The 22,489-nt window shown below is 39.3% G+C and overlaps 1 protein-coding gene across 12 annotated transcripts in view; it reads right to left on the bottom strand.

Annotated features, from left to right (window-relative positions):
* Positions 1–22,489, bottom strand: part of FRY (FRY microtubule binding protein) — a 446,915-nt gene that overhangs the window by 59,309 nt on the left and 365,117 nt on the right. For all 12 annotated transcript variants that reach the window (XM_082700313.1, XM_082700315.1, XM_082700306.1 and 9 more), the window contains 8 exons: positions 21,659–21,749; positions 15,396–15,478; positions 9,857–10,007; positions 9,229–9,332; positions 8,275–8,460; positions 5,835–6,033; positions 4,254–4,375; positions 89–276 (listed from right to left, as the gene is read on the bottom strand). In XM_082700313.1, coding sequence (XP_082556439.1) covers positions 89–276; positions 4,254–4,375; positions 5,835–6,033; positions 8,275–8,460; positions 9,229–9,332; positions 9,857–10,007; positions 15,396–15,478; positions 21,659–21,749 — 1,124 coding nt within the window. The remainder of the gene's footprint in view (positions 1–88; positions 277–4,253; positions 4,376–5,834; positions 6,034–8,274; positions 8,461–9,228; positions 9,333–9,856; positions 10,008–15,395; positions 15,479–21,658; positions 21,750–22,489) is intronic.

Here is a 22,489-nt window from a genome sequence, read left to right as displayed (position 1 = left end):
GGCAAGAGAAAGAAGGCTCAAAAAAAGCTGTTAAGACCTCCTCTTTGATATGAGAGGAGAACGCGTTCAGTGGTCTTTCCTTCCATACCTGAATCTCATCTCCATGTTCTCCGATCACTTCCACCAATCTGGAGAGAAGGTCAGACAAGGCGTGTGCTGACAGAGGTTGCTTGAGCGCCCGGAATATCTGGAAGGACCGACCAGCATAGTGCCTTGAGGAGCTTGCGAGGGCGGTCTGCAATGAGACTTCACTCAAGTGTTGCTCCAAATGGAAACCTAGGCACCAAGGAGCCAGAGGTCGGTCAATGGATACTCTGCAAACCCTGGGGCATCATTTATCTATAGGTGTAAATCAGGCTACTTCACAGAGCAACCTCCTGGTGGTACTTGTTTAAGAATTAACCATTTTAAAATTAAAAAAAAAAAAACATCAAATTTGGATAGATCTTAAAGAAGCCTAGTGCAGTAGAAAGAGTTAGAAGATGTGAAGCAAGATGGTTCTGATTTTGAATGAAGTGTTTTGGGACTCTGGGAAAGAAATGCGTTCTCTATAAGCCTGTTTTCTTATGTTTAGCTGAGTAATAACAGTCATGCACTATTTCCTAGAGTTGTTGTAGAAATTCAACAATTCAAAAAATGCTTAGCACAGTGCCCGACACACAATACTGACTCACAAATGTATTCTTGTTCATTGCCCTATTTTTCTACAGTGTTCTTCTGAACTACTTTTTGCATAGCATACTTTCACTCCTGTTTTCATAAAAGAATTTGTTGGGAACAAGTTTTCAGAGTGCTTGTGTATGTAGAGGAAAGCTGCTAGTGGATCTAGTCAACTCTAAACATAACCAAAGCCTATACCAAAGTCAACACTCTTCACAACAGTCTACAAATATGCAGATACTGAAATGTAGATGTTGCCAAGAAGGCAGATGTCATTTAAACTCTTGCCTGAATATTGGTTCTTCCAATAGCATGAAGGTCATCATAATCATAAGAAAACCCCTTGAACAGATGGAAATAAAAATGTAAGGTAAAGTGCATGACTGACTTCTGGGCCACTATCTGTACTCTCTGCTGTGTCCCTCTGCGGGAGGAAAACTGACTACAAAGTCAGAGGACATAATGAAAACAGTGATTTTGGTTGTTTCTGAGATCTAGAGGGCTCTGTGGTACATTTGATTGTCACATAAAAGTGAATCAGGAAGGATAATTTAATGTCATTGTTCTTAGCTGCTGCCGGGCTGTTTGACCCTAGGGACCTGTAGACTATATAAGAAAATGTTTCTGCAGAACAAAGGGTCCTGGAAAATGGACTTAGGCATGAATACTTAGATAGTAAATATAGGATTAAACCCACACAGACAGTTCCCAATTTAAGAATGGACCATGATTCAAAACAGAATTTGTTACCTTTATTTTGTTTTATTTTTCTACTTAATTTTATTATGTGTGGGGTTAGGTCCTCAGTAGATGAACTAAAACATATTTACATCACAATGGACCTGAAGGCTAGAACACCATTAGTAGGATTGCAGAACTCCAGGGCAACTATGACAATGCCCCTAAAGAAAGGCTGTTTTATGGGTCACACACAGCAACCCTACATTTCCCAGCCTTTCCTGGAGTGAGGTGTGACTTCGTGGCCTGAGTTCTGACCAGTGGAATGTGAGAAGAAACACTGGATGCTACATTCAAGCCTGGTGTGGTGTAAATTCCTCCTATGTAATCTTCCACTCATGTTCTTCCTGCACCTGCTGGCTGGACAAGGAGGGCTGAGGAGAGGCCTCTGGGTAATGGGGGTGACAGAGCCACAGGACGAAGGGTCTTTGAAGCGCCATGTGGAAGGCCACTGACAAACATCTATACTGACCTGTTATGTGATCCACGCCTTCTATTACGTTAAGCCTCTGAACTTTGGGGGTTGTGTGTTACAGTAGCTAGGCTACCTGACTAATAGAAGCGTTTCCAGGAACACAGATAGAAAGCAGGGCTGTACAGGGAAACCGTATTAAGTGTATCTGGAGTAAGATGTGGAAAGACTCAGCCTCTAAGCACCCTCTGAGGAAACAGTGAAGGGATTCATGTGTTTTCTCATTTTTATTATCTTCATACAATCTAAGACAAATTAATGGCTCACACACAAACAATAAATTTCTTCCTTTGGTTTATGTTCAATTATTAAGTGACTTTTAAGTAGTGGAAATACACAGACAAGAGTTCTTAATATTTCAAAAATATTCCAAAGGAGACACTCAGAACAAGAAATGTCAATCCTATTCCTGAAATGAGTTTCTCTTGTTAGTTTATCAGTATTTTTTTTTTCTTCTGGAAGCCCCCTGTGATAATGAGAAGAGATGTAGCTAATCTGGAATATTCTGAAATATGAGATGTGCTAATTCTCAGAGCAGCTGGGAAAGCCAGTGAGACACCTTTCATTTGGCCAGACTCGTGTGGGAGAAGGTAGGGACACTTACTGCATCATTCCGGGGAACCAAATTTAACTTTCCCACGCAAACCAGCCCTGGCTAAGTTGAATCTGAATGGTGTATAGCTAAGGGCTTAAACGTCATGATGTTCCTAGAGTCTAAATAAGAATCGCACTGTGCTCAGAATATTGAATGATCATTAGCGCGGGAATTAGTAGCAAATGCTTTCAAAGTTAACATTTTATCACAAGATTCTTTTTCTAACCAGTTTTCAAGTCAACCAGTTTCTCACAGTTGAGTCTGAATACGGTCAAGAAGATTTGCTACTTTATTACTTTGTTTCTTTGTAAAATTTAAAAATTTGAGTATACTTGACATACAATGTCACACTAGTTTCAGGCATACAGCATAGTGGTTCAACTCCTCTTTATGTTATGCTGTGCTCACCATAAGTGTAGCTACCACCTGTCACCATACAACAGTATCACAATATCATCGCTGAGATTCCCTACGCTGTGTCTTTTATCCCTGTGACTTACTCCTTCCATGGCTGGAGGCCTGTACCTCCCACTTCCCTTTACCCATTCTGCCCAGATCCCTACTCCCTTTGTTCCAGCAACAATCAGTTTGTTCTCTTTACTTATAGGTCTGATTCTGCTTTTATTTGTTTATTCGTCTGTTTTGTTTTTTAGATTTCACATATGAGTAAAATCGTATTGGATTTTTTTTCTCAGTCTGACTTCATTTAACACAATACCCTCTGGGTACATCCATTTTGTCATAAATAGAAAAACAAACAAATGAACAAACAAAACCCCTCATCTTTTTTATGGCTGCATAATATTTCATTTTAATATATTCGATCACATATTCCATTATATATAATATGTTTATTATGTATATGTGTAATATGTGTATTATATGTAATGTAATATATATGGAATGAATATATGTCTACATCTATGGTTATATACACACACCACATCTTCCTTATCCATTCATCTATGGATGGACACTTGGGTTATTTCCATATATCGGCTATTGCAAATAATATTACAATAAACACAGGCGGTCATGTGTCTTTTCAAACTAGTGTTTTCATTTTCTTTGGATAAATGCCCAGTAGCACAGTTATTGAATAATTTGATATTTCTACTTTTAATGTTTTGAGGAAATTCCATATTGTCTTCCATAGTGGCTGCACCAATTTATATTCTCACCAATAGGTAAAGAGGGTTCCTTTTTCCTCACAGCCTTGCCAACACTTGTTATTTCTTGTCTTTTTGACTCTAGCCATTCTGATAGGTATAAGGTGATACTTCATCGTTGTTTTGATTTGCATTTCCCTGATGATTAGTAATGTTGAGCAACTTTTCATATGTGTGTTGTGTCATGATCTCTTCTTCAAATAAAATTAATATGGGGCATAGTTTAATTCTAGTGAGGTAAACGAAGCAAGAACAGTGACCTTTGGGAATTATTTGATAAAGCATAATGCAAAAATACATGACATTAACAATCATTCAGTTAGACACATCCAATATAAGGCTCAAAGCTCCCTAATGAATATTCTTCTGCTATCAATGCCGATTGCAGAACTATACACACACACACACAAACACATATATAGTTCTGAATTATATACGTATAACCTACTATATATATTATATTCTGCATATGTATACATACACATATATGCTATATCCAGAACTCACTCACTCTCTCTCTCTATCTATATATACATACATACAGTCATAATGGGAAAAATATGCTCCATTACAGAAAATGTTAGAAATGGCATCTGGAAAAATAGGAGAAAATACCTACCTGATTTGGAGTCTTTAAAAACAGATACAACATGACGTAGAAAATTAGTGAGCTGTTCAGCACTCTTTGAATTTTGATTTTTGGGTGTGATGTCTTCATGGCACCAAAGTGGACCAAATGCCCTTAAACAGAACATACAATATGTTAAAAATATAACCATTTAAATATAATTATTTTGCATTTTTAAAGCCATGTATGCAGTTGTAACTTCAAGGGCATAATACGATTTTCAAATTTTACTCATTAATGTAGGGTTAATTTTAGTCTTGTAAAGCTTAAGAGCATCCTAATTTATGGAAGTATATTTTTTCTTATGTTTTACTCACAAAATGAAAACCTCACAAAATTTACTCACGAAATCAAAACCTCTCAATTCACCAGAAAAGTGTTTACACATAATAGGCGCTATATGTTTGTCAAATAAAGTGATATAAAATGTTGATTAACATATAGGTTTAGACACAGACTCCATTTGTACACTCTAGATCTGCAGAGATTATGTTTTTATCAGGATCATATCATTAGGCTGCCAAATACTGTAGAAACAAATTAAAGATACAGCCTCTGATATCTACTTGGTTTTCAACGGGAAGAACAGATAAAGCCAGATGTGAGAATTTCAGAGAACACCCTTTCCAACACAAGGTACTGACAGTGTTGAGCGGTGAGCATACTTTTATTCTCCACAAATCATTCAGGTCTCTGAGATTCCTTGGTTGTATGCACCACCAACTCCCTTCCGAAGCTTCCTTTATTAAATCCTATATTGAACTGAAAGCTGCAAGGAATACTCTGAAATTAACTAAGGGAAGAAAATGCTTTTCTCATTTTTTTGCATTAATTGATGTATTTGTGGAAGAAAGAAAAATCAAGGGTATCAGATAACAAAGATATAGACTAGACTTCTAGGATTTAATGCACTGAGAAAGAGAGCAGCCCCTCCCCCCATACAGTCACAGGTGAGTCTAGTTTTCTTAATGCCAAGCTGGACCCTGGGGTGCTAGAAATTCTGAACACTTATAAGCTAAATTGTTCAGTAGGAGAACCAGAAGACCTAAAAAACAGAATTGCTTGCATCTCTTCTTGATTTTTGATCATCAGTTTGCTTCCTTTCCTATCATGCTTCCTATTGTGTCAGACTTCCATTTATAAATGACTCTGGATTAGATGAACAGACAATGGTCCCCTCTGCAGCTGCTCCTGGGTTGACCATGGCTAATACATTTGGTGTCCAGAGCAATGTGCTTTGCCAAGTCTCAGAACTCCCGGATCCTGGCAGCTCTAACAGATGATTAAAGTCATCCTCACCATGGGGTGCTACCGTGTCCTGCCTCCATCTGCTGCATTGTCTTTGTACGTGGAACCCCCCCCGCCCCATCAACTGTGCCATCACTGGGACCTTAGACAACTGTTGCCAGGATCTACCTGGTGCACAGACTTCTGCAGATGCAATTTAGAGGAGAAAAGAAGGCTTTGCTACAGCCACAGGCTCAGTTTTCCATCTGAGTGGTTTTAGATGGATGACATTTCCCTCAAAAGACCAACCTAAAGCCAGGGCCCTGTCTCCTGACCCCTCACTACCTGGTTGTCAGAAACTCAATGAGCTTGTTTGCCTTCTCATCCGCTTCAGCAGTTGTGTCTGTATCCTCCACCTCCTGGGTCATCTGTGGGAGGTTCCCACTGCTGCCCCCCAAACTGATGCTGGAGGACGTGGAACTGGAGCTCAGCCCCGAGTCCGGCACCGGGGATGACTGGTCCTCTCTCAGGAAATCAAAGCCACCTGGTGGGACAAGAAGGTCAAGGCAGAATGTGCTAGGCAGGTGCTTCATGTGGTTAGGAGGTGAGCAATCAGAAGTGCGTAGTTATGTAAATGTTTTGGAGAAAACATTTGATTGTGGCTGTGGTCACCATGAAATGAAACTGATATTCTTTCCTGGCTTCTGGAATAGTTGCATTGTTGTGTAAACCAGGGTATCTTTTGTAATAGGAGTGTGATCTGCTGTTTTCTACTCTGGTGTGTGTATCGGTCCTTTCCACAGAAGAAGTGGGGTGTATGTGTGTGTGTCTGTGTGTGCATTCATGCACATATGTGCACATGTCTGTTTGCACATGTGTCTGTGTGCACACGCACACATATAAGCACAGACCCAGAAATAGTTCCACTACACATCTGGACCCAACTGTACTGTTCATAAATCATTCCTGGGTTTTAGACTTCTTAAATTGGTGAAATGATACCATTTTTGAGGATATCAGCACCTAGTAATTGATATTTATACATATAACATCTAAGTCATACATTTTGAAAAAATGAACTTACAACTGTGAGTATTATGTGCATATTAATATGTTTTAATAAAATAGATCTCATGGCAGTCAAAGAAATATGGTAGAAACAAATACTATGTTTTTTTCCCCACCTCAGATTTGGTTATCATTCTGCATCTCTGGGTGTGTTGTTGGTCTGGGAAAAGGTATATATAAAATCATCCCTTTTCTCCTACTTAATAATCATAGAAGTCCATAGTAACTGACAGATACTCTGAAATAGGAGTGAGAAGCCGTAGGCCTGAATATCACCTCTGCCATTTGTTGCGCAATCTCAGAGAGTTTACATGACTTCTCTGTGCCTTAGTTTCCTATTATAAAAGAGCAAGACAGTAATTTCTATCACACAAGTTTTCAGCCTGGATTTGAAAGGAATCAGAGTTGAAATGAGGTGTTCATGAGGTATTAGTAAATGTTTATGAAGAGGAGACATTTTCCAAACCCTTTGTACACCTATTCCACGTGTGCTATAGATTCAATTATCTTACAATACTATCTGTTGTTTGTCTTAACTATGGCATATTGTGTTTTGCACCATTAGTGACCACTTTATGCTACATCAGCGGTATTAGTGAATACAGAACAGATGCACTCAGGGCCACACAACTTAATGGACATTACAATGTTCTCAGTCTAAGACCATGTGCTTAATAGATACACCTTTATCTTGGGGAGTTGGGAAAGCAAGAAGTCTTTAGATTCTTTTAATTAAACATCAACAGTAAAGAGAGTTTTGTGTTTCTGAGAGGCAATTGATGGGTTATGTTCAATAAACTGTAGCTTGGTTTAAAACAAAGGGCTTAAACTGAGATCAGTAGTCCTGATGTCTCAGACTCAGTGACTTTGTGTTTGTTTTCCAAAGAAATATCTTAATGGCTGTCAAAGGACAAGATGGCACTGAGTACAAATGATGTCTCTTTAAGATTATGAATTAAGTACACAGTGACATATGGAAGGGCCATACCATATCCAGGGCCAATGTAATATACAAAATAGTCAGGAATGTTAGTTCATTCTCATTTTAAGATATTTTAAATGTTCTGATTCTAAATGAAAACCACTGGCCAACCCTTTTAGGAAAGCTTTCATGAATAGCTGGACATAGCTGAGTAATTTGACCCAAACATGACTCAGCTACTGCTTTCTGTTCTCATTTCTAAGAAGAAAATTTTGGTTGTTTTTTTTTTTGAAAATTTTGGTTTTAAAAAAGCAATGGTTCTTAGTAGACTTCCATTCATGGTGCCTTCCAGAAAAATCAATTACTTTAATAAAGTGAAAATTCCCTCAGGGTAACCAGAAGGTACACAAGTGATACATTGGGCACCTTGGCAATAACCTGCTCTCAAGGTGATGGAGAAGGTCACTGTTTTGTACATTCTCATCTTTCAGTGTTTGATGCTCTTGGCCAAAGGGCATCTTAATTTTCAATGTTATCAGCAGGAGCATATTTAAGAAGAGCAGCAAGCATAATAAGAAGTAAAAAGACATCTGAAAATATTCAATAACGAAGAAGGATTTTGAGAATCAAGTTGACCATCAGGTGGAATGGTGCATATTTATGGTGCAGCTACTTGCTTGCTTGGAAAGTTGTGGGGGTGATCACATTAGGGAAGTAGTTTGGGCTCCACTGACACCTTAAGTTATCTTTGCATTTGTGATTCTGTCTCAGGCTCTCTGCCACTCCTTTCGTTACCTGTGTAGAGATACTCTGGCTGATAAGCTGGCTGAATTGTGAGAGTCTTAGCTTCGCCCATCTCTCGAGTCTGCAGGAGCATAGAAGCAATGGCATGAAAATTGCTGTTGCAAGAGAGGGCAATCAAGAGGTGAAGGAGCAATTTTTTGCTGTGTTCAAAGACTTCAGGCCGGTAATGGTCCAAACCTGGAACAAAACGGTGGAATCTCTTAGTATAAACAAGTTTTAAGCTCATTTAGATTCCAGGGATAGTAAAGATTCCAAGTCACTCGGGAGGAACACGTTAAAAGAATGTTCGGTTTTCTTTGTTATTGTTTGTGTTACCAACATAAAGAAGTTGGGCTTAGGAAAAATAAAATGCTTTATTCCTCAAATCAAATGTTCTCATAAAAATGCTGATAGATGGACTTTTCTTGACCTCTCAGTAGCATTTGACATGGTTAGCATTCCTCCTTCCTGGGATGTTCTCTTCCCTGGATCACTCTGTTAACTGAAAGATTCTAGCTTTGTTCATCTCTCTTAAACTAAACTTCTGAGTCTCCCCAGCTTGTTCCTCTTCCCTTTTTTGCTCTACAATTTGGCTATCTTAAAATCGCAGCACTTGGCCTGCTGTGCTCTACCTTCTTTCTCTCTATGTGCTAATGGTGTCTCATGGCTTTAAATTAATCCCATCTAGCCAAAGACCCTCAAAGAGACCCCACTTATTTTGGGTATCTTTATAGGAATAGCACTGGCAAAGTACCACCCTATAATGCAGTGATAGGGCAATTTTAAACAATGACTGGTCAAGTGAAATTGTAGAGCTGATGTCACATAGAAGAAATGAAAAATGGAAGAGACTAAATCTTTCAGAAATGAGGAAAGCAGGATGTCAATGTAAAAGGAAGGCTCTCTGGATTACATCTATAGGTTTTTGACCCTACTGGCTAGAATTCCTCTTGGATCCAGTCTTACCTAAGAAGACAGCATGAAGTAATAATGGTAGATGAAGAGCCCAATCTTCTCTCACACTGTGATCCACCACCATCTCAGTCATAAAAATAACAGCAATATTGCACCTGATCAATGACATGATGAAATTAATGTAACTTCTGAAGAGGATGGAAATACATTGATAGATCATTAAGTCACAGTTAATACAACTCACAAGCCCTGCTGGAGAATTATGTAAGACCCTTAATCCAGGGAAATGGAGTTTAATTTCTGACATAGCACAGAACTCCACAAAGAGAAGAAATGTTGGCTGAGTTGATCACATAACAGGGAGACTTACTAGGCACTTGGTAGTAAGAGCTGAGGGAGGAAGAGTTACTCACAACCTAAAAATCATCACAGAATGCATATCCATATCCAGACTGCATAGAGGAAAATTTCTGAGTTACAAGGCAGCTTTGCACTGAGGTTAATATTCAACCAAACTCTACAAATGCACTGAGAGCTGTAAGTCAAGCCGTGCATGGTCCCTCTGATTTCAAAGGTCATTTCATTTGATGGGACCTGGAATGATTTCACTCTCCTCATAGGAGGAAAAGTCCAGCCAAAGCTAAGTAGTCATTTCCCTCTACCCACACATGCTACCTACCTGTGGAGGGGCCCCCGGGGAGTGATGGTCTCTGGGAGGTAGTCAACCAGGGGGGCCCAGCATCCTCCAGTACAAGGCATGGGGAGGGGCTGCGGCTGTTTGGTCTCTGTAATAGTCAAGAGCCAGCCCGTGTAGGGAGAAATCGGGTCATCTGTAGGGTGAGACAGACAAGCATGTGTTATTTTTAGGGAGAGATGATTTTTGTTTTCCCTACTTGGTGTTTGTAGAAAGAATCTTACAAATTGAGGCTAGTAAAAATAACTTTCTAACCATCTCATTTGGTGAGTATGAATTATAGGATCAATGGGTTAGAATCACTTGATTAGATTTTTGAGTCCCTTTTTTTTATAATCTAATATACAATTATGCATTACAGAGCAATGGGAAATATAGACACACAAAGCGAAAACATTAAATCATGCAAATTCTCATCACTGTGAGAACTTGGTCTTTCTCCAATCTTTCCTATTTCAGTAAAATATAACTCCATATTTCCATTTTGTTCAGGACAGGAGCCTTAGAGCTAGCCCCGATTTCTCTTTCACATCTCACATCCAATTCGTAATCATGAAAATAATGAGGATAACAGTAATAAAAACAATAATGACATTAAGAACTAACACAGGGAGTGCTTCCTTTACACCAGGCACTGATCTATGCATGGCATATATTCTTTTAAAAGATTCATATATTTATTGTGAGGGCAGAAGGCTAGGCCTGATGTGGGGCTATATCTCACAACCCCGAGATCATGACCCAAGCCAAAATCAAGTCAGATGTTCAACCGACTGAGCCACCCAGGTGCCCCTGCATTGCACATATTAACAACCCAATAATAGGTACCTCTTACCCTTACTTTACAGAGGGGAAAGAGAGGTTAGGTAACATGGCATCATGTTCAGTGAGCTCTACCCTCAAATCAAATCCAGAAGACCACTTTTCACCATCGCCATTGGTACCAGTGTAAGCCACCATGTTCTCTCACAGGGAGACTGCAATGGCCTCCCTACAGTCTGCCCTCCTTGCCCCTCTGCAGTCTGTTTACTACTGAGCAGACAGAGCAATCTTTTGGAAACAGAAGTTCACTCCCATCTCTCTCTATCTGCTTGACACTCTCCAGTGGCTCCCCTTTCCACTCAAAATGAAGTTTCAAACTCTACACCATGGCCTTTAAGGCCTTACGAGGTCTATTACTCTCTTGGCTCATCTCCTCCCATTATCCTCCTCGCTCACACCACCTCAGTCATTCTGGCTTTCTTGCTGCTCTGTGATCACACGAGACACCATCAAACTTCAGGGCCTTCCCATCTAGCATTCCCATTAGCTGCAGTGCCTTTACCTGGAGAGCCTGTGGCTCCTTTACCTCACACAGGTCTCTGACCCAGGACCACTCTATTTAAAATCTACCTCCCACTTCAATCACTTTCTAACCTCTCACCCTGCTTTAGTTTTCCTTCCTGGCACAGTTCACCCATTCATAGGCACTGGGTCCCTCTTCTGACTCTCATATGAGCTCCACAACAGTGAAGACTTTATTTTGTTTATTGTTGTTTCCCTAGTACCTTGAACAGTATCTGACAGTAGTAGGGAATCAACAAATAGTTTTTGAATGAAAGACCTTCCTCAACTCTATCTTTAAAGTAAATACAGCAATGAGTTTGAAAACAGCCTAACCTTACACCTAAAGGAGCTAGAAAAAGAACAAACCCCAATCCACCAGAAAGAAGAAAATAATAAAATTAGAGCAGAAATAAATGTTACAGAAACTAAAAACAAATACAACACATCAATGAAACCAGGAGCTGGTTCTGTGAAAAGATCAACAAAGTTAATAAACCTCTAGCCAGACTCATCATGGAGCTCCTTCTTAACAATGGTCTCAGTAGAGGCCAGCGGCATTAAGACAAGCAGTTCCACTGGGGGCCCCATGATATGGGCCAGGTACATGTCTTCAGACAAGCTTGCTCTGTCCTACAACTCAGATTGTAGTGTATTAAGAAGAAGGGTGTATTAGATCATCTTTAAGCAAATTCTATTATATGTAGCTTTTCTTGGCTGCGATCTTGAAAGGCAGTGAGAGATAACAGCTTCAAGGCTGCTGTACTACATAGAACTCTGTCCTTAGCGGTTAACAGAACCAGTGGAGGGGGTGTCTTCCCATTGTGAAAACTGAGGCATGGGGCAAGGGCAGGCATGAGGACACAGCCCACTTCTGGGATGTCAGGAAAGGGAGTTTTCCAAGGGCAAGTTCAGGATTTGCCTCAAATCGTTAGGTCTTACTAACACTCCAAAAATCAAGCAACTGGAACCCTATAAATTCCATGCCATCAATCTTGGCCACAATGGTTTTAGCCCAGGAGAAATGTAAAGCATGTGTGACAATCTTCTCAGACCTCCCAGTAAATTACCTACAGAATGTTTCACTTTCAGCAAATGAACGTTTTGACTAAGTGTCTTGGATAAGCTCATTGCAAAATGTACTTCTAAGTAATCAGCTACTCTATAATCAAACTTAAAAGGAGAGCAGAAATGGAAGGAATATCAAAGAATTAAGAAAAAAAGAAACATGTCAGATTTCTGTTAGGAAAGGGTATACTTTTCTTTGTTTCGATGATATTCTCAGATACACACCTGACCAGCAAAAATGTACTGGATTGTTAGATTAGGAATAAGTTGGACTGAAACTGGTTTTCTACTGTTGTCCTATTAGGCCTCACCTGCTATCCAGCTCAACTAGTTGTATCCTTATTATAGGGTTAAGTACACTAGCATATGGCTTAGAGGATAATGCAGATATTTTAAGTAGTTCTAAAAAAGCTTACATCATACTGGTAGGAAGATTTTTATAGATCTGTGTCTTAATCTGTTTTTTGTCCATTTTACTCAAGGGTTTTTTTTTTTTTTTTTTTTTTTTAAATAATAGGAAATATGCTCAGGAGGCTGCACATAGTCCTTCCACCTGGGTAAACCCAGATTCTGAAGCCCTGGGGCACTAGGTCTCTCCTGATTCCTTCTAACTCTTTCTATCTCTAATGATCCTCCCAGGAATTCAGGGAGAAAACAATGGCCCTTCACATACACCAGATGTGTGGCTATAACGTTTTGGAGTTGAGCCTACCAATCTTTGCTTTTCTTATGGCACAGGCCATTTCCCTCACTGTGTAGCTAGAACCAAAAACAACACCAGGGAGGACCCAGGTACCAAAGTCCCAAGGGGATTTGTGCCCTAGTAGACGTGCTGCCCCTTCCAGACAGCCAGAGTTAAGTTCTATTGCTTAAACATCTAGAAAACCAGCTTAGCAGATATTTTCTGGGTTTTTCTGTGATGAGAATATGGTTTGAGTCACTTGATTTCATTTCCTCTTATATGAATAATTTAAAATAGAAGCTCTCAGTCCCCAAATGACATGCTATGAACTGGAACTTCTCTGGCCAGTAACTGCCACCACGTCAAGGTTATTATTACAGACGACTCAACTGAACTCAAATTCTGTACCCCAATTTTCCCATTAAAATGCTGCTTATTTTATACCACACAACAAGTTTGTAAAAACAACATTCTAGGTGAAATAGAGACCATGATGAAAGCATGCACAACTTTTACAACTTCAAAGCTTTCACAACTATTCACCATAGTTTTTTTTTTTCCTCTTCACAAATATTTCTACTACTTTTTCTTTTTGTCCCTAAAACCAGTGATGCAAGTTTGTGTAATGACACAATTATCTAATTTTACTATAATTAGCCTCTGAAATTCACTATTTATGTATTTTTTAAAATGACTGAAATTACTTTATTATAGCATTTCTATCACATGCTATGTCCTGGACCCAGAGCAAAGAGATACAGTTCGAAGGAATCAACTGGCAAAGACAACAATATTCCTGATGTAAAACCCACTGTCATAGATTTAGGTTTTGTTATGCTTGTCACATTCTGGCAGGGGCGGGGGGCAGAATTTGACTGCTTCACCTTTTCTTTCTTTTTTTCTTTTCTTTCTTTTCTTTTCTTTTCCTTCCTTCCTTCCTTCCTTCCTTCCTTCCTTCCTTCCTTCTCTTTCTTTCTTTCTTTCTTTCTTTCTTTCTTTCTTTCTTTCTTTCTTTCTTTCTTTCTTTCTTTTATAAAGATTTTATTTATTTGACAGAGACCACAAGTAGGCAGAGAGGCAGGCAGAGAGAGAGGAGGAAGCAGGCTCCCTGCTAAGCAGAGAGCCTGATGTGGGGCTTGATCCCAGGACCCTGAGATCATGACCTGAGCCAAAGGCAGAGGCTTTAACCCACTGAGCCACTCAGGTGCCCCTGTTTCACCTTTTCATGATGCAATTTTTTTTGTCCTCAAATTCCGAGTTATTATTGTATAGCAACCAGACTTTTCCTGAAGGAATAGCTCTCCATTTCTCAGCTACTACTCTCCTCATTTGTACAATCTAGTCCCATCCTAAACTGATGGTTGGTGCCCCTGAGATTTCAAATACTCAGTGTTTGGTGAGTACGGTCCCCCTGATAGGGCACAGAAGAAAAGAAAGTACAAAGGACTTTATTTTATCTCAGACTGACAGTAAGAAGTTATATAGGGGCACAGTTGAAACTACCTATGTTAGAGTATGGCAATTATATATGGATTTTAGCTATCCTTTCCATTGGTAATTTCAATGCTGGAGATGCCTGACTATGCATTAAGAAGGAGAGTCAGGACAGCTGAAACACAGTGTCATTACAACTTTGTAGCCCTTACCCACTCTACACATTTTCCATAAAAACAAAACAAATCAGAACAATAGCTACAGAGGCCCTGTGCTTTGACAAATGAACCTAGTTCATGAAATACCACCATTCTTAAAATTTCCACCAAAAGAGACACATAAATCCCACCAGATAGTTTACTGATTTCGTAAGCATAGCAAAACGTCCCAGGGAGCATTCTTTGGTTCCAGAATTTCTGCAGCACTTGTGACCAAGCGCTACCCTTTACCTGCTCGGTATCCACAGAAGCTGTCCAGGGCTTAAACAAAATAAATGAATGCATTGACCTTTTTGGTGTTCCCACCTTCCCAGGGTATGAAGAAATTCCTGTGACAGTTACATCTCCCAGTTTAGTGAGGTCTTCCCTTGGCTATTGAGACTATGCCATGGAGAGAGATTCAATGTGAAAACAGATCCTCCCCTGGGCGAGCTGACTCACAGAGCTTAAAGGTCAAATCTACTCTTAAGACAGGTCGAAAACCTGAAATGCAGTATCTGTTCTCTAGTGGGACAATTTCTTACTAGGCTCTCCCCAACTGCATCACCAAGGAAAAATGCCACACATATAAAAATACAGATTTGGGCCGTAGTTCGACATTTTCTAATTTTGATTTGTTCACTGCATGGCTTCCTTTGACTTTTAAGATGCTGACTCTGTGCTCACCTGCAGAGTTGGATTTTGTGGTTACTTAATATTTATGGGTCTCTTTTCAGTAATTAGAACAAGAATAATCAAAATGCTCATTTTCTACTCCCCAGCCACCTGTATTCCATCTGAACAACCTGCTGGCACTTACTTTTATCTTCATCATACGATCCTCCAGAACTATTGCTGTATCTTGACTCTAGGCGGGTGTGGGCTCTGATGACGTTACTAAACCTTGAAATACAAGAACAATCATTGGAAATGCTGACACGTGTGTGTGTGTGTGTGTGTGTGTGTGTGTGTGCAGTTACTCATAAATACATACTATTATTCAGTGTTTGAGTTTTTTGGCAGTGAGTTCCAATGATGCTTTTCCTCAAAGAGTACTGTAAAAATTGTACCTCAAGCATTTTGTTTTCCTTGAGAGGGTCAGTGTGGTCACCCTTGCTCAGATTCACGGGTTCAAGCCTTCATAAGATACGTATTTTAAGGTTAATATTTGGATTGAGCCAGAATATAACATTTGATAGAGAGAAAATGGAAATGACACTGAATAATTTAATCCCTATTTAAATCACAAGTTAAATCCCTATTCACACGGTAACCTGGCGTAAGGCAGGTAAGGTAAGTAATGACTGACTGATTAAGTTAAAACAGATAGAATTGGGAATATATAAAAATGGTTTCCTAACAAACCCTGGGCTTTATCAGCTTTACAGTTTCCCTTAAAATGATCTAAAGGTTTTCAGGAAAAGGTCCTATATGAGGAAACGGGATGAGAAAGGTTATACAACTTGTCAACCACAGAAAGGTGGCAGGAGGAGGGTGCTTTGAGAGCCATGTGCCTCTGAGAAGATGAACAGGTGACTTTAGGGCTGAGCTCTCCCTCACTAGCTCTGTGACCTTGGCCAAGTCCTGTATCTCCCTGGGGACCCTATGTCTCCACCTGCCAAAAAGGAAGAAGAATACTTCACCATTTACTTCATGGGGGTTGTTGTGGCAATCAGAAGAAATAACACAAGAACGTTTCCCACACTGTGAGACATCCAGCCCTAAGGGATTAGTTATTATATCTCTACCTTGAATTTCTAGAATGCCTTGCCTTTTCTCTTCAGGGAACCAAAGGCTTTCAAATCAATAGCATTTTTGTCATCCACAGGCCTACAACGTAGGGCAAGGGGGTGACTGAGGGGAAGTGATGATAAAATTTTATATTTATTTTATATCAAATGATGAACAGGTTTTATCTACTTAATATATATGTAGTCAAAGCAAAGAACTAAGGTTATCTAGAAATATCTGGAAAATTCAAACTAGAGCAGGTGTGGTCCCCTTCATTACTGGTGTTCTGCCTTAATTGACAACAGATCAATACTCTATTTCTCTCTATAACACTGGGGAATGCAGGGTTGTATCTATCCTCCAGTCAATGGAGAGAAAGAGATGCTTTAGGAAAAAGTCCTCAAGTGCCATTAAGACACCTACCTTGTCCCAGTGTTTAACCTCAGAACATCAGTGACTTAGATTTGCTGAGCACAGAAATGTAATGGACTATAACAACTTCGGTTTTTTCTTTTTTTTTAAATTTAGTTTTGTTCACTTTTTTAAAATTTTATTTTTTCAGTGTTCCAAGATTCATTGTTTATGCACCATACCCAGTGCTCCATGCAATATGTGCCCTCCTAAATACCCACCACCAGGCTTACCTGTCCCTTCACCCCCCTCCCCTCCAAAACCTCAGTTTGTTTCTCAGAGTCCACAGTCTCTTGTGGTTCCTGTCCCCCTCCAATTTCCCCCAACTCCTTTCTCCTTTCCATCACCCAATGTCCTCCGTGTTATTCTTTATGCTCCACAAGTAAGTGAAACCATATGATAGTTGACTCTCTCTGCTTGACTTATTTCACTCAGCACAATCTCCTCCAGTTCCGTCCATGTTTGATTTTGGTTTTACTGACCTCTTCGATGTTGGCTGCAACTGACGCAGCCATCTTTTCCATAAAAACTCTGTATTTCAAGCATTATTGTCATATCTTTTGGGCTACTGCTTTGTGAATCCGTATAACAGAGCAGCTAGAACATCTGCTTAGTCTGTCTACATCAGACTGAACTTACAGAATTAGAAAAGTGACCAACCTATTACCTTCCGAAGACATTCTTTAATCATATTTGTGCTGACAAATATAAAATTAAAAACAGTGTAGGCAGAGCCCATTCAGCAATAAACATACTCGGGGGAAAGGAATTCCACATCTGGAGACGTCCATGGGACAGAGCTCATGAACCATAAACAGTATTTGCTAGCTTTATAATGGCACTCTGGAAGGGTCAGGCAAGAAAGAATTATAGAATGGATGGCAGCTCTTCTCTTTTCCTTTGAGATGCACATAAAAGAGGATAAGGCAGAGGTTATGAAGCCAAGATGAACAAGGGCAACAAGCCCCTTCCAGACTGTTCTCTTTAGTCCTTTGGAGAAGGCCAAAACCATAGTGTAGCAAAGTATAAGCTTGGCAACAACAACAACAAAAAAGTAAAAACTGTCTCCTAAAATCTGTTATTTTCCTTTGCTTTCCTGGCTTGAAGAAAACAATTTCAGTCCGGGCTTTAGAAAAATTTCAAGGATTAAGTAGACCAAATACCCTTTAACATCAAAGGTACATGTCTTAAGAAATATATCATGAATATAAGAGAAAAACCAGGAGGACAAAATGTTTCTCTAAATTTTAACTTGCTGATTTAGCTCAAAGTAATACTTAGGCAACTTTTTGTAGATTATTAATTTCTATCCCTGTATCAACAGAGATCACCAGAAATTTATAAATTTGAAGCTTATTGCTTTGGCTCACTGTGAAAAATCCTTTCATGGAACTATAAATTTATCAAATAAGGATTTATTAAGGGTTGATACATTACAAATACTTATGGTTCTGCATATTTTACAAACTGCTATCATAGCTATTTTAATAAAAAATGTGTTAGCTTTGTTGTTTAATAAAAAAAAATTCAACACGATAAATCCTTCTTTGATTTTAGGGTAGTTTCGGGGTGCCTGGGTGGCTCAGTTGGTTAAGTGTCTGTGTTCGGCTCAGGTCATGATCCCAAGGCCGGGGAGAGTCCTGCCTCATCCGGCTCCCTGCTCAGTGGGAAGCCTGCTTCTCCCTCTCCCTCTGCCCCTCCCCCAGCTTATACTCTTTCTCTCTCTCTTGCTCTCTCTTCAAATAAAGTCTTTAGAATAATAGGAATTTAGGGTAGTTTCTGTTAGTAGCCTCCAATGAATTGTTTTGTTTATTTTTACACACTGAAAGTTATAAAATTCACTGTGTTCTTTTTTACTTTGGCTCTTGAAGAACTCAAGGTTCAGTTAATATTAACTTTTAGTAGTTTTCCTTAGTGAGCATTTGAGGAATTTTGACACAACTTTCTTACTCTTCTCTTAGATTGGCCCTTATTCTTTTACCCTTATTTTAATCTGAACTTTAGTAGTAGACATGATAGTATTAAATATTACCGAAATACATCAAAGGACCATTCATCTAGCTGGGAAAAAAACATGGCATCAGGCCTGCTTCTTTGCACAACTCCATGGTGCTCCCTGGAGCCCAATCATGTATTTTGGGGACTAATACCCCCAGGAGTTGAGTAACACAGCAGTCTGGTCAGTATTTCTGACCAATTGTATCTGTAGAGTCTTTGTCTACAAGGACTGTAAAGAACAGAGTAAGTAACTCTTCTGTAATGGGGTTAGCAGGAGGGAGGGAGAAAGAGGGGCCAGATGGTGTTTGGACAACTTATCTCTGGGGCTATGAGATTTCTCCCATTTTCATTCACATACTGAATAAACATTATAGAATCCCTTCTGTGTATAGCGTTATAGGCTAATTATTAAGGGTAGCAATATTTGTATGAGATATATGGTTTCTGTTTTCCAAGAATGAAAATCCAGTGGTTGAGACAAGCATGTGTACAAGTATCTACAAATCAACATGAAAGAGTCTACAAGAAGGAAGGGTAATAAGTAGATTCAAGAGAAATAAGGTATTTTAGTCTGCTTTCATAGAAAATAGAGAATGTATTAGAGAAATCGTGCAGATGGAGTATAGGATCAATGGAATAATGGTATCCTTTGGGATAGAATAGTCATATATGTATGATCATATTTATATTTACTTAAATATAAATATGATCAGTAAAGCTATAGATTAAATAGATATAGCCATTATGAAAGGACCAGATATATATGTATATGTATAAAAAGTATGGGTACATAAATGTGTCAGGCTTTCCAATGGCCAACAGAGATGTGGTGAGAGAGAAAAACAGCAAGAGTTAAAAAAGAAAGCTTCTATTCAAGGTGTTCTCTGGTCTCAATATTAGAGAGATGATTGGCTTCTTAATTTCAAGGGCCACCACTAAAAACTTGGGCAGGACATTCAGGACTCTGGTCCTTAAGGGGCCTTTGTAGTAAGATGTTAATATATAGACATTCATCATGTTTCTACCCTAAATAAAATGAAGATTGGAAAATTCAGTCTAGACAATAAATGAAAAAGAATGTTACACTCCAGGTAGGAAGTAGAAATCTCTTTAGAGACATAATGTGATTATTTACCATGAGGAAATTTTCCAAAGAAGGTGATAATAAATATGGACTAAAAACATGTTAGTTAATCATCATGTATTGTCATTGATGTGGGAAGTGTGAAAACCTTTACTCATTTCCAAGAAAAAAAGGAAGGACTTTATTAGTGATCTGTACAGGGCGAGGTCTGTGCTCATGACTCACTGGGTTTGGGCTTTTTGCCTGAAGGAAAGCTCCTGTGATTGACCACTGGAATTAAGGCAGCGCAGCAACCCAGGTATGGAGGCACCGAGGAGTCTGATAAGGGCCTCCCTGAATTGGAAATGAGCCTTCAAAACTCCAAAGGCAGACCATCTTACGTCATATACCCTTCCACCTGCAGCCCCCACCATATTCTCATGCAGGATGAAATCCTAAGGATGGTCATGAAGCATCTGGAAGCATTATGGCTTGACTGAATTATTTCTATTATTGGATCTATGAATTTTCTCCATTATGAATTTCTATGAGTATCTCATCCTTGTTACTAATTTCTTTGGATTTTTAAAAATTTATTTTTGTGCATGCACGCGTGCACACAAGAGAGAGCAAGTGAGTGGGGAGTGGGGGCAGAGGGAGAAGCAGATTCTCCGTTGAACAGGGAGCCGGATATGGGACCCAATCCCAGGACGCCTGGGATCATGACCTGAGGTGAAGACAGACACCTAACCGTCTGAGCCACCCAGGCACCCCCTTATTACTGATTTCTTAAGTGAAAGGGCTCCTCGGGAGTTTTCATTAGAAAATGGTCAGCCTAAAGAGTTTTCAACACCCATGAGAATAAATATATATAATAATATAATAAATATGTATATATAATATATAATAAACACAATAATTTATTATTATAAATGACTATATAATATATAATAATAATAAATTAACATAATAATTAATAAACATATAAATAAATATAAATCATTATATTTATTTAAAAGTAAAAATAGTTTTTATTTTTAAAGATTTTAAAAATATATTTATTTATTTAGGGCACAGATTGGGGGGGTAGCGGGAGAGGAAGAGTGAAAATACTTAAGCAGACTCCCCATGGGGCACGGAGCCCAACACAGGGCTGGATCTCAGGACCCTGAAGTCATGACCTGAGTTGAAAATAAGAGTCAGATGCTTAACCTACTGAACCACCCAGGCACCCCATCTAAGTTTTATTTTTTGAGTCCTATTTATTTCTTTTTGTTTGTTTCTCTGTTCTTCACAATTAACCGCAGGAAATAGTGATGCAGATTTTACTTATTTATGAGTTAGCCTCTAAGTAGTGAAAAGGGGCAAGAGAAATGCCATAAAAGAGCTAATGTGAAGGGACTAGAGGCTTCTTTTAGCAGGAAAAGGCAGCGTTGTTGGTTAACCAAATTTGACCATGTCGAGATGTAATAAAAATGATGACATTCATAGAACTCACCTCAAGACAACTACTCAATCTCTAAGTAATCAGTCCATAATCAGATCTTAAAATTTCACATGGAAATTCCCTCTAATTCCAGATGGTCTTTGCCCACTAACAGAACGAGTGGTTTTTAGTAAGCTCTGTGGTAAGTGGGTTTCGACCACCAGAATGACATCCCTCTTAATCTCTCTCTTCTCTGGCTTTTCTCAGGAAGAAATCATCTTTAAGGATATACAGAGCAGAATCAGAGTCAGTTTGTGTTTCTAAAAGCTAAGAACAATATGTGTGTGTGTGTGTGTGTGTGTAATTTATAAAACACCACAAACTCTTACTGATGCCTTTGTGTAGTCTATTGCTGAAAGTCATACCGGATATTAAGCCAAATTAGTGCACCAACCTCTCATCAGATTCTTTCAATATCTTGGTCTCCTCAGCATCTGGGAAACTGTCTTGGCCGGCAACCACCGTGTTGCTGCTGGAGGTGGTTCCTGTAGGTAGGATTAGAAAAAAATGTGGTGGGGGGGGGAAGGGTTAAGCCCGGTTCTCAAGTAATTACAGTGAAGGATTTCTGACAAAATCTCATGTTTGAAAGACTCCTTACATCTTCTGTACAATCTCAGACATTCTAAAGAATCTTCCAAGCCCTCACCACTGAAATGGGAGAATCCCAGACATCTGTTAGGGTCAAACCAAATTCCTCAACTCTTTTATAAAGTGAGGCTACAACATTCTTGAAACACTTTCTTCCTGACCACTTAGGTAATGAGCTTATTTATAGTGGCTGACCCTGCTGCTAGCTGCTTTAGTATTTCTGGGTCCTTAGTGAAGCAAGTCCAAGTATCTAGAGCTTCTGATCCCTGGGCTACTGCTTCCCTGTGGGAACATGCTCTGGCAGCAGGCGCAGGGCAAATAGAGGGGATGAGAGACCAGGGGGAGAAGAGAGGTTTGGAGGCAGTTATTATATTAGAAAAGTCAAAGGGAAGCCTGCTTCAAGGAACCTGAGGACGACATTATATATTTCATAAAATGATGCTGAGAAGCTGATTTATTGAAAGGGATAATATTGTTGAGGGGCATTTTAGTTAACTCTGGGCAACCATTAGCCAAGAAAATTCCATAGATATAAGAAGGAGGGTCCATAAAGGAGATTCCTGAGTGATTGCCATGTCCTGCCAGGGATCAGCCTGAAGTACAAAGCTCCATGGCTTACCAGTCCTGGGTCACTGAC

The sequence above is a fragment of the Mustela nivalis genome, assembly GCF_964662115.1.
Source record: "Mustela nivalis genome assembly, chromosome: 15".
Lineage (NCBI taxonomy): Eukaryota > Metazoa > Chordata > Mammalia > Carnivora > Mustelidae > Mustela > Mustela nivalis.
This window is presented reverse-complemented; position numbering and strand designations above follow the sequence as displayed.